This window comes from Tachypleus tridentatus, chromosome 2 (assembly GCF_004210375.1).
Source record: "Tachypleus tridentatus isolate NWPU-2018 chromosome 2, ASM421037v1, whole genome shotgun sequence".
NCBI classification, from domain to species: Eukaryota; Metazoa; Arthropoda; class Merostomata; order Xiphosura; family Limulidae; genus Tachypleus; species Tachypleus tridentatus.
Window position 1 is genome coordinate 56,012,335 of NC_134826.1, and position 12,813 is coordinate 56,025,147.

A 12,813-nucleotide genomic window follows, 5' to 3' on the forward strand; every position below is an offset into this window, starting at 1 on the left:
CTGCTTGCTCCTCCACCTTCTTGGCCATCAAGACTCGGCAGAGCATTCACCTCTTTTCTTCAGAACTGACTGTCTTTTTTTACTATAATTGTCCCTTCACATTGATGGAACTGAAAATGGCCCATAATCGGTCTGGCAAAGTACATCTGTTGGACCTAATGATGTACACTATGACATGCTGTGCTATCTCTCCTGCTTCTCTTGATATTCTTCTAATTGTTTTTTAACCAGATCTGGCAGGAGAATGTTTTTTTTGATGGGTGGCATTAGGCTATTATCTTACCTATCTCTAAACCTGGGAAAGATCCCAAGATTCCTTCACACTACCGTCCAATTGCTTTGACGAGCTGTCTCTGTAAGACCTTAGAGAGGATAGTTAATGCTCCTCTTGTTTGGTTTCTCAAATCAAACAACCTCCTCTCCCACCCAGTGTGGGTTTTGACAACAGCATTCCACCACTGACCATCTAATACCTAATTCAACTTGAAACATCAATCAGAGAAGCCTTTCTCAAATGCCAACATCTTGTTTCAGTATTCTTTGACATTGAGAAGGCTTATGACACAACATGGAGGTATGGCATTTTGCAGACCTCCATATATATGGGTTACATGGCTATTTACCCATGTTTATTAAAAGTTTTTAATGGACAGGAGATTCCAAGTTCATGTGTGTTCGACACTTTCCCGTTGTTTTGTACAGGAATTTCGGGTCCTTCAGGGCTGTGTTTTGAGTGTCATACTTTTCAGTATAAAGATAAATGCCATCACTGAACAACTCCCTCTCACTGTTGCAAACGGGCTCTATGTTGACGACTTTCACATCTCATGTCAGTCGTCGAACATAAGACATATTGAGCTGCAACTACAAACTGCCCTCAATTGTGTACTGATGTGGACTACAGCGAACGGCTTTAATTTTTCTTTCTCTAAAACCGTTTGCATGCACTTTGCTGCCAACGGGGTATCACTGCCAGTGGTCCCTGATATCAAGTTCTGGGGCTTATCTTTAATCGTAATCTGACCTTTATACCACACTTAAAGCAGCTACGGGTCAAATGCACAAGAGCACTGAACATCCTCCGTGTCCTCTCTACTGCCAGTTGGGGAGCGGATTGATGTTCCATGTTAAAGATATATCGTACTCTTATTCGCTTCAAAACTCGACTATGAATCAATGGTCTATGGCTCTGCCAGACCCTCGCCTTAAAGATACTGGACCCCATTGATCATCAAGAACTGACTCTGCACTGGGGCTTTCTGCACCTCCCAGTTCAGAGCTTATATGTGGAATCTCATGAACCTTCTCTGCACCTTAGCCATTTGCAACTGTCTTTACTGTATTCTTCAAACTTTGCTCCTTACCAAAGCATCCCACTTGGGAATGTGTTTTCTTTTTCTCAGTGGGCCTTTACTTTTTCAAAACAGACGATCTGCCGCTGCTCCTTTTGGCCTTCACATCTAGATGCAATTGAATGAATTGGGTCTGTCCTTGGAAAACATTGCAGAATTCACTGGTCAGCCCATCCCTCCATGGCTTATTACAGCCCCAAATGTGACCTTTCTTTAAGTCATCTGAAAAAGGCAGATACTCCTGATTGAAAGTACAGTCTTTTATTTACTGAACATCTTTTGAACAACCTTTCTATTCCACTATATTTGGATGGTTCAAAATCCAGTGACTCTGTGCTCTGCCTTGGTTTGTTGTGGTTTGGTGGTTGCGCAGCAGAATCCCTCTACAGCTTCTGTGTTCACTGCTGAACTGTGCACCACATCTTTTGCCCTGGATCATATTGAAGCTGAGCAGTACTCTGCCTGTACTATTTATACTGACTCCCTTAGTTCTCTGCTGGCCTTGGAATCACTTCACGTTAGCTCACACCCTGTTCTCGCTGATATTCAAAACCAACAAGCCCATTTTTCATTAACATCTACTTCTATCCAGTTTTTCTGAATACCAGGCCACGTTGGTATTCACGGGAATGTGCTTGCAACCTGGCAGCTAAATCTATATGCTCTGGCACTATCATCACTGTGCCTATTCTGTACATGGACTATGGTCCTGTATTCAAGGCTTGCCTCCGTGCCAGCTGGCAGTCCACTTGGAGTGAGCAATGTGACAACAAGCTTTTTCAAATAAAACCCTATATTGGGCTTTGGCTGTCTAGCTTCTGTAAGGTTCGGAAGGAGGAAGTTGTTCCAACTAGACTGTGCATTGGTCACAGTTTTTTAACTCATTGTTTTCTTTTATCTGGAACTGATGCACCATTGTGTAGTTTGCTTAACACTCAAATCACTGTAAGCCAAATTTTTACTTTCCTGCCATCGTTATGACTCTCAACGATGGCACTATTTTAAACGTGTTCTGTCCCAGGGTTTGTCTGTAACATTGGACAGTGTTATTGGTGATGGTGACACTGTCCACCTTGATAAAGTTTAGTTTTTTAATGGCCATTAATCTTTTTAACCTCATTTAAGTGTTTGATATTTATTCATTACATCTTTTTAATTGTGGTTCCCTTTTCAGAGTCTCAATCTTTCTAGTGCAATTTGATATTGTAAAATGGCCAGAACGTTAAATAACTCAACACCAGGACTGGAAAGGCCAACTTCAGGTGACTAATGCTGCTGTTTGAACTATCTGTTTGAACTACCCATTAGTCGCCCTGGCGAAGTTGTTATTACACTTTGCTGCATGTCATTTAACACTTTTATTACTTTACCTTTTAGTACTGGCCATAATGACACAACCTGGAACCAGGACTGGAAAGACCAACTTCAGGTGACTGATGATGGTTCTTGTACTTACCTGTTAGTCTTCCTGGTGGGTTATGATCATTACCATTTTGCTGGAGAAAGTCCTTTACAACTTCTCTTACTCTGCTTTCTCTCCTAATGTTGTAGACTAGGTGTCAACATTGGTTTTATACTTTTTCTGTTTTTCAATAATGTTTTACTTTACCTTCATTTCCTTTTGTGTATTTTACTACATTTAATTTTATCTTTTACTGGAAGTTTGGCACAGAGGGCCTAGCTGCTTTGTGCCATAAAACACAAAATCAATCAATCAGTCAATTAAGTTTCTGTTGAGCTCTGAATTCTTTTGTTTCACAAGTTTTGAAGGAGCACTGTTTTTATCCATTTTATAAAAGTCAAACATGAAATTTACAATCAAATAAAATTGGTATGGGGGGGGGGGGAAGACTCCCACACCAGAGCTGTCACAGCAGAACTGGCTTCTAATGCATGCTGCATCTAATAACATGCATTTGCTTAAATGTGTTTGCTGATGCACATGTGCATTCACAGGTAATGAATATGTTAAATTAGTTGTCTGAAGCTTTAGAAGATTTCATCATCTAAGAAAAAGTGATACTATTTTAAAAAAGATACTTGCATGTATTGAACAAATCTGAAAATTGTAATTTGTTGCTCTGGTGTTTACAGGGCTTGATAATTTTAGGCATACTTAAATATGTTTTACATATGACAAATAAAGAAAAATGGAATAAACAATCAAATTTTTGAAGTAATAAGTAAAGAGTTCATATTTTGAACTGTTAATGAATATCAGTGTGACCTTTTATAGAAGGAAGTGCAGGTACTTTTATCTTATTCCCATTGGAACTGCAGAACACATTTCAGATATCAAGTACTCAAAAATTTGATAAGAAATTTTTCTTATTTCAACAATATTTAACCCAGAAGGGTTTTAGAATTTATTTTGTCATTTTCTAACATTTTTGTTTTAAACATCTATTTATTTTCAGTGAGGCGATTTAATCTGAAAATATGGTTGCATTCATTACATTTTGTCTGTAGTTCTTATAAACGTTTAAAAAATGCTTCAATTATGAACTAAACTTCTCATTAAAAGAAATGGCAGAATAAGTCATAATTTTAAATTGTTTAAAATTTGTTATCATGGAACAGTTGCAAACAATGGTACATTTATTTTAAATGTGAAAAAATCATATAAGACTTTTCATACAATGCTCGTGAGTTAGTAAGGATTACTTTATCATATTAGATATGGGCCTGGTGGCTTTGGTGGTCGAGATTTCAGATTATTTAATGCTCACAATCCTCAAGGAGGAGGAGCACAAAGTTGGTAACCAATGGCTTTCCATCTCCTTGCTGTGGGCCCAGTCAGATTGTCACTCCTTGCTGTGGGCCCAATCAGATTGTCAACACGCTTAACCGAGGAACCACTGGAGGAAATTATGGATCTGGGACCCATTGGTGGGAACTGATTTCCCTACTTCTGGCAACAGTATTTTGTTTTATCATATGGGATGAATTTTACAGTTGCTACACAGTAAGCTAAATGTGAACCAAGTTTTTATGAAAGTACAGTTACGCTCATGTATAGTATCTGAACTCTTATAATTATTAGTTTATTGTTTGTCACAAATTTTCTGTAGGTTAGCAGCAGTTTAATATTAATTGTGCATGTCATTTATTGACATTAACTCTGTTAATATATCATATAATTACTTTAGTAAAGAGTTTGTGGTTGACAAGTGAAACTAATTTATAAAGAGTAAAGTATTGAATGTGTGGTTGACTAGTAAACTTATTGAGCACTATGATGGAGTGTAATGGTTGATAACCAAAACTAGTTCACTTAGTACCATATTGTGTATTTGTGGTTGACAACCAGAACTAGTTTCATAGAATAGCATATTGGGTGATTGACAAGCAAATGTTATATGTGTGGCTGTGGTTGTTTGTAGTGTTTTTCACTGAAAGAAAGAAGTATGGCTCTTCTTAAGATGTCCAATAGAAAGATTTAAACTATCAATCACACCTTGGTACACTAAGTATTGCTGTTGCCAGTATTACGGTTCATACATTTCCCGTTTTTTGTATTACTATGGTGTTGTGTTATTTTGATTAGAATTTAATCATAGAAGTTGTGTATTTTTTAATGTCCCCATTGCTGCAGAAAGTGTCGGTTTTGTTAAGACCAGGTCCATGAAAAATGTAACTTTAAAAGCCAAAAGAGAAGATACCAAAAAAAAAAAAAAAATCAATGACAACACAAAACTTTGACATCATAAATTAATTATTTGGTCTCTAGTTATTTTACTGAAAGAAAAAAAAATGTGATACCTACCGTTATTATTATTATTTTTTGTCTATTACTAATGGTATTTTTTTATATATGCATTATAATTTCAAAAACCTTTATTAAAGAATCCCAGAACTGGTATGATAGAAATAGTGGACAGTTAAGAAAATGGATGGAATTTTGAGTTAAATTACATTTCTTTTTATAATGTTTCTCATAGTGAAGACATCTTCTCACACACTTAAGTTAATCTAAAATATAAAGTTTTTCAAATGTTTTTTTTTTTCCTTATAACTATCTATTGGAAATGTTTTTCTTATTATTTATTCATGTCTGTAAGGTTTCAGAACCATCTTTTAATATACTACACTACTGTTTCAGACCTTTATTATTAGAATTTTAGTTAAATTTGAGAGATTGCCAACAAAGTTTCAGATAGTTTCAACTTTTCTTTTTATATGACTTTGCTGTAATTATGCCCACTGTGCTTTGTGCATAGGAGTCCATGTACATATTTAAAACATGCTTTTTGCAGATGTAATCTAGAACTTTTGATTTATATAACACAAAGCAAAAGAAATTTACATTCATAAAGTAAGGTAGGTAATTTACAAAATTGTAAGAGTTTTATCTCTGATTCATGTAAAATTTGTATTTGTGTATCACTTTACCTTCTAGTCTGTTTTAGAAATTAAAAAGATATTAGTCTTGTTATATTGAAAAATTCATTGAAGTGTTGATTTGTTTTCTTAACTTCCAGTGCAGGCAGCAAGGGGACCAATATGTAACAGTTTCTGAGCTATTATTTTATTTACCATTATGTATTTACCATAGTAGTAGTAAAATTCTGTGTTTTTGAATGGGTGCTTTTATGAATTATTAGATACTAAAAAAAAGTTTTTTTGCCGTTCCAAGTTTTTAACATTTCAAATTGCCAGCATTCAAGAACAGAAGAATAGAAATTATTTTGTGACCAGTAACTGTAGCCTCGAGGACTGAGGTTAGCTATGTACTTGATAATTCATAATTCATATACATTTTACTGACCAAATTTCTATCACTTTTGTGATAAGAAAGGAATTTAAGTCTTGTATATCATTTAAGAACACTTCTCTAATAATAACGTTACAGACATACTGGTTCTTGCATCTTGTTTAACACCTGTCTATACAAGCTTGTGTTATAGATATCATAAACACCTGTCTAATGATGGCTTGTTTTATGACGTAATTAACACCTGTCTAATGACAGCTTGTTTTACAGATGTAATTAACACCTGTCTAATGACAGCTTGTTTCACAGACATATTGATATTAAATCTCGCTTAACTGTTCCCGTCTAATTATAATTTGCTATGTTGTTTGTGAACCTGTATATTTGTGCTAATTTTGTATGTGGTTGACAGTGTCCTGACAGTTTAAGAAAATGTTTAGCTGTAAAATCTGTTCTGTTATTCCCTATACATTAACAGCCTCACAGTGGCTTATGTTGCATTGATTATGAAGTCTTAATTAGTCAACATTGTAGGAATAGCATTATAATGTTTGTACAGATCATCAGCTTTCTCCTGATCTGTGTTATATAATACTTCACATACTACCATGTATTGTGTGATGGGCCACTTTGTTAATAGTTCCATTGCAGAGACCTACCTGGTATATTATTTGATTAAGTTTGGTTTAATGCTTGTGTAGATAAATGAAAACTGTCATGAGAGGCTGTGTGTTTTATCCGTAAAATACAGCTTCATTTGGATTTGTTGGTTTGACCATGTTGTAAATAGACTTTACCTGATCCGAGGCAGCATTTAGGAAGACTGAAATACAATACATGCTCAGTTTATTTAGATATGTGTTGGATAATTTTGTATCTACAGTAAAATTGTATATATACAAGTATAGTGAGAGAGACTTGGTTACAGATTTTACTGTTTGATAACTGTGTCACTGATGTATTAATACTGAAATTTTAAAGAGAGATAAAGTGCACTCTTTACCTTTTGCATTAATTATCCAATAATGCTTAAACACTGCTGTTTCATTTAAGTTTCTCAAAACTGTAGTTTAGTTATACATGTTTAGTCTCACATTTCCCATTGTACTAAAGCAACAGGTCAGAAAACGAAAATACTAATGTACAGACAGAGGCTGCAGGCACACTAACTTTTCTGTGGACGTTTTATTTTTTCGCTTGAAGAAGTGACCCAGTCTTAACCAAAAGGAAACTTGCTTTATTTGTAGGCACTGTACATTCAAGCTTGTATTGTATTAATAGATATTTACCTTTAGTATTGTTGTGTTTGTTAGCTTGATATCATTGTCATACCTTTCTTGTACTTCTTACCATAAAGATGTTTGTTTGTTTTCTTTCTCTTTAATCATGTGAGGTCAGGTCGAGTGTAAATCAGTTCAAACCTTGGGTCTGTATGTAGAGATTATATGTATTGTCAGAATCTTTTAAAATGCTTTAAAATTGCTGCCCTACTGTTTGTAATGGGATGAATCAGCCACTGTGCTATTGAAGTGGGGCCATCTAGTGTCAAGTACTTGCATAGTTCATCAAAACTTTCAGAGTATTGATAGGAAGAATGCAAAACTAGTTTTCCGTTGTATAATTTTAAGTGCCTTAACTGGAATATTTATGCGTATTTCAGTTTAAGAGGTGTATATAAGAATCAGTAACTGTAAAAATGAATTTTGGTTTTCATTAAGTATTTTTTGATGGTATAAACCAATAACATATTCCAAAAAAGATAGGTACTTCCAGTAACTTCAAATGTTTCAAATAATGTTGTTCTTAAGTCAGTACTTTTGTGTATAAAGTCTTTATGTAATAAAACGTTTTATTTCCATTTTGAAAATGTGTAATATAATAGTTACGGATATAAAGGCACTTCAGATTAAGTAGTATGTAAACAGTAATAATGATATGATTCCCTAGTGTTCTGCTGTAGGTGGTGAACTTGTTTTATGTTGATAACAACTGTCTTGTCACTTGCTTTGAGAAATTGTTTGTACCTTGAGATAGAACTGATTTTACTTGACCAGGCTTTTTCTAGTTTATTTAGGGAAATTTCAGTTGTTTTGTAGTCATTGTAGTTGCTGCTAATTATGACTTGCCATCTTTAGAAATAAGTCTCAACTTCAACTAACATAGCATGCATACATAGAACTTTCACCAATTATTTTTTCATAAACTTATCATGATTCTCATACTCCTTAGTAGCACTAATGAAATGACCTCAGTCAAAATTGGAAATTTTCCTAATGCTTTTGTATATAGCTTCCAAGTATTGAATGGAACAGCATGGAACTTGATTAGATCATCAACTATTTGAAATATACTGCACATTCTTAAGCCATTAGGGTTGTTGGGAGGGGTTGACTGGGAGGTCTCTGCATAGAAAATCATAAGCTTGTTATAACCTACCACATACAAGTATTTATTAATTATTGTATGGGATGGATGGATAACATTCTGTATGACAGTGTACAGAATTACTTGTCTATTAAATCACTTCTCAGTGAAACTGAAGTTACACAAATTAACCATTAAACATTGGTTGTGTGTTTGTTGTTCTTCCCAGTAATTTTTTCACTTGCAAGGACCATCATCAAATCTCACTGCCGTATGTTATCTAGCAGTACATATTTGGCTAGCAATCTTCATTGCACAGCTTTGAGGTTGTGTCCATCCATTCCATACAAGCTTTATGATATGTCATGTGATTGTTTATGGTAAATTATTTTTTTCATGTTGTTATTCAACATGGTTAGCTGTGTGTCAAACTCCTGAGTCAGGAGATTATGGACATTTACATCTTGCGAAAGGCCAACCCATTTTTCCACTCCTTCCTCTAACCTTAGAAGGCTTTAATATTCTGTGATGCAATGGTTTCATTGTTCTCCTGAAAAGATGAGTTTATGGGCCTAGAAATTTTTTTTAATATACATAATATTTTATTAACTAAATGAAATGGCAAAAAAATGGTTTTTGTATTTATTGGTAACCTATTTATTTTGGTAGTGTTTTGTTCTCTGTCTTGCAGTATTTAAAATTGACAGAGGTTTGGATTTGTACCAGCATAATTCTTTTGAAATTTTCATTAAAAACTTGTATGTATAAACTTAATGTTTCCAGTGTTTTATATAAAAATCACAGTAGAAGAAACAAATTTTAACTGAGATAAGGTAAATGATGAAAGTGAAAACAAATTCACTCAAAACCTGTTTACTATATTTCAGTTCAAGCTCTATTCAGTTAAGAAGTTTGAAGGAATATATTTCCAATTTTGTTTTATTTACCTCTTACTTATTAAATACACCAAAAAGAAATAATGCATCAAATCCTTTGAATTTCCTACTATTCATAAGAGATCTTATTATTACATCTTAATACTTTTCTGTTTAAAGCTCTTGATATGTTGTCCTTCCCAGTGGACAAAGTGTAGATATTGTGTTTAAAATATACCTATTGTAATATTAAAAAGCTCATTTTGTATTATTGAAAAGTGTAATAGATAATACCAGTATTGCAACACTTTATATGAAACTTTTATTCATTATTAGATGAACATTACAGTTTCTACTCTTGAACAAGTACATGTGGTGTTCATGTACACGGTTTGATATTAGAAACTTTGGAATTATGGCGTATCAGTTCTGTTTTGATTTTTAAATCTGCACAGTGTGTTGTCTCAGTTATGGCCATTTCAGCAATAATCTCCAAATCTCACTATTAGAAGGCTCCATAGTGACACAGAAGTATGTCTATGAACATACGACAATAAAAAGTGGGTTTCAATACTCATGGGCAGAACACAGGTAGCCCATTGTGTACCTTTATGCTTAAGTACAATATAATTACTGTTAAGTCCTAAAGCTTGTTGCTTAGTCATCAGTAGTGACTGGACCCTTTTGTGTTTTAGCTGTAAAGTTCTGAACACACACACACACACACACAAAATACAAACATCGAAAATCCATAACTGGTTTTATTTCATTGCTATATAGTAAAGTACTTTCATAAGAAGTACACACAAAATACAAACATTGAAAATCCATAACTGGTTTTATTTCATTCTTATATAGTAAAGTACTTTCATAAGTTTCACACAAAATTATAAAATGAAATCTAAAACTACTAATAAAAGAATTAAAGTTAGTCCAAGTGCTATAAGAAGTTCAGCAGTTAGTTCAATAAGACAATATATTTGAGTTTTGTATAATTATGAGTTTAAGTGCCGTAATCTAACCAACCACGACGTCCAAAAAATATTTTCTAGTTATATAGTTTTGTAGGTCTTTAACTACAAATTTTATAAAAATTGCAGAACTTTGGTACTGATATTTAAAATAAAGCGTGACTAAAGACAGCATCTCTGTTATCTGTGAATTATGTTAATACAGCTAATTAGACTGTTAAGTCCAACTGTGAAAATCGTCACACAAAATAAATGAAAGTAGGGTACTTTCAATGTGTGATGGGTTGGTTGTAGTTTACTGTATTAGTGAGAGTAGTATTTGTAAGGGAAGGTTAAACAAGCTAATGAGTGAGGTTACATTTCTAATCGCAATCCACTGGTGTGAAAGCAGGAGATAACTGATGGAAAAACAACAAACAAACAAAAACAGGTGATGGAGGAACTGCAGAAGTGGTGCGGGTGATTATTGCAAAAGTGATGTGTATCTTCAAGATGGTTATCATGTGAAAAAGTTAGACAATACACCATGTCAACCATGTATTATAAATGCTGTAGAGAAGTTAATTTTGTTTTGGTTTTAAACCTATACACTTTTCTTAAACAATGGGTGGGAAAATAAAACTTTGGTTCTACGTTTCAGGCAAACATTGCAATAAAAACACAAAGTGTGAGAATACAATTTTTTTATTTTTTTGGCTTAAAGCTATTATGCACACTCTGCGGTTAGACTTAGGAATACACTGCTGTTGATGGAAACTCTATGATGGTCATTATAATCCTCGGAAACAATATAAGGCCATCTTAGATGCCAAAAAATATTACTATTGAGCTATGAAAATGGAGTTCCCGTTTTCGAAGTTGAGAAATTTATGGTAAGAAACGTGGTGAACGTTACGAATAAAGGTTATTTATAATGGATGTCCTTTATTTGAGCTGTACCTCATCAGGTAACTTAACCATTCTCACAGTGTAGTCATACTTTGTATTTTTTATGAGCAAAACTGGAACAGCGGTATATTTGCGGAATCACCGCTAGAAACTAGGTTTCGATATCTGTGGAGGGCATAGCACTAATAGTCCATTGTATAGCTTTGTGCTTAACTCTGAGCAAACTTGCTTAAATAATCGTGTATATTTAGATATGTAAACACTAGAAGTACAAAAACAAGGAATGAGGGAAAGTAAATATTTGATTATGGTATGCCATAAGACCGAAGATATAGTCGTTACCGAATAAATTGAAGCAAAATTTCGTTATATGATTGAATTAAAGTATTGTTCTTTAATATATTTTGAAGAATTTAATGGAATCGTTGAAGTCGTGCTGTGGAGTGGCTCCACTGTGACATTCTTGTCAGGAACAACAAAATAGGCGAAGGAACTTCTTTCACGTCGTCTTTCGGCCTCATCATTTGGAACAAGCAGTCGATGAAACTGTAAAGTGCAACAAAATAGAATGTATGTTTTGGTACAGCAGAAAGGAGAACAGTGATCACGGGTAAGATGGATTTATGTTACATAAAAAGTTGGTTAAATGTATCTTCAAATGAGAGCTAAGTACAAGGTGAATCATTTTTATTCAAATTACTGCTTCGTCAAACAACATCACCGTCATCTAAGTGAATGCACCATACCTGAAAAATATGAGCTTGAGGAAGACAGTGAAGGGGCTTCAAGACTACTGTAATTTGTAGACGTGCACAACCAACATGTGTTTCACCCGCATTTAGTACTACGACATTTTAATGATTCGGAAGTTCAGATAGGAGTTGATTAGAATTCGATGCAGATCGTTTACCCTATATGCTTAGAGGTTAAAAACAAGGAGTTGATGTCAAAGATCTGGCTGGTAAAGGATATGATGGCAACGCCGCCGTGAGCGACAAGTATTCTGTGGTGGAACAGAAAATAAGACAAATCGCACCTCAGTGTTTGGCGCAACTTGACATTCGTGGACTGTATTCTGACGTGCTGTTAAAGAAGTGTCAGATGTGTTGAAGAGTTCCAGGTTAGATTATTTAAAAGCAACAGAGCTCATTATTTTCAATGCTCTGGTGACATCGCTACCAGAAACCTCCCAGTGGGACAGCAGTAAGTCTTTGGGCACAGAAGATAGCCCGAAGGGACTTTGCTATAATTAAGCACAAACTTGAAATGTGGCAGTCGGCGTCAGTTAGAGCTCTAGATTGTAGTTAAAACTAAATTTTATAAGAGAGACGCCATACGATAAAAAATGAGCCACCTAATTTGCAGCTGTTGATAGTTTCATTGGAGAACTAAACAAAAAGATCTAGCACAGAAAATACTCAAATTGCATCCCCTTTCGGCAATTGACCCCAAATCAAAAGAAATCATCGATATTGAGTATTAAACCTCCTACAGCTCATTACAGGCCGAACCTTGAAGACATACAAATGTAAATGAGACCAACTAAGAGAATGAATGAGTATTCAGGTGTCACATTTGGAGCAGTCGAGGAGGTTTAAATTCTCTAATTATGGCTCTTTATGAACTTTACAAGATTATAATGGTAGCAA

The 12,813-nt window shown here is 34.5% G+C and overlaps 1 protein-coding gene across 4 annotated transcripts in view; it reads right to left on the reverse strand.

The window, feature by feature from the left end:
* Positions 1-10,857: 10,857 nt before the first annotated feature.
* The window catches only part of LOC143243888 (putative iron/ascorbate oxidoreductase DDB_G0283291), a 238,734-nt gene continuing 236,778 nt past the window's right edge, over positions 10,858-12,813 (reverse strand). For all 4 annotated transcript variants that reach the window (XM_076487656.1, XM_076487653.1, XM_076487654.1 and 1 more), the window contains one exon: positions 10,858-11,710. In XM_076487656.1, coding sequence (XP_076343771.1) covers positions 11,578-11,710 — 133 coding nt within the window. In that variant the 3' untranslated portion in view covers positions 10,858-11,577. The remainder of the gene's footprint in view (positions 11,711-12,813) is intronic.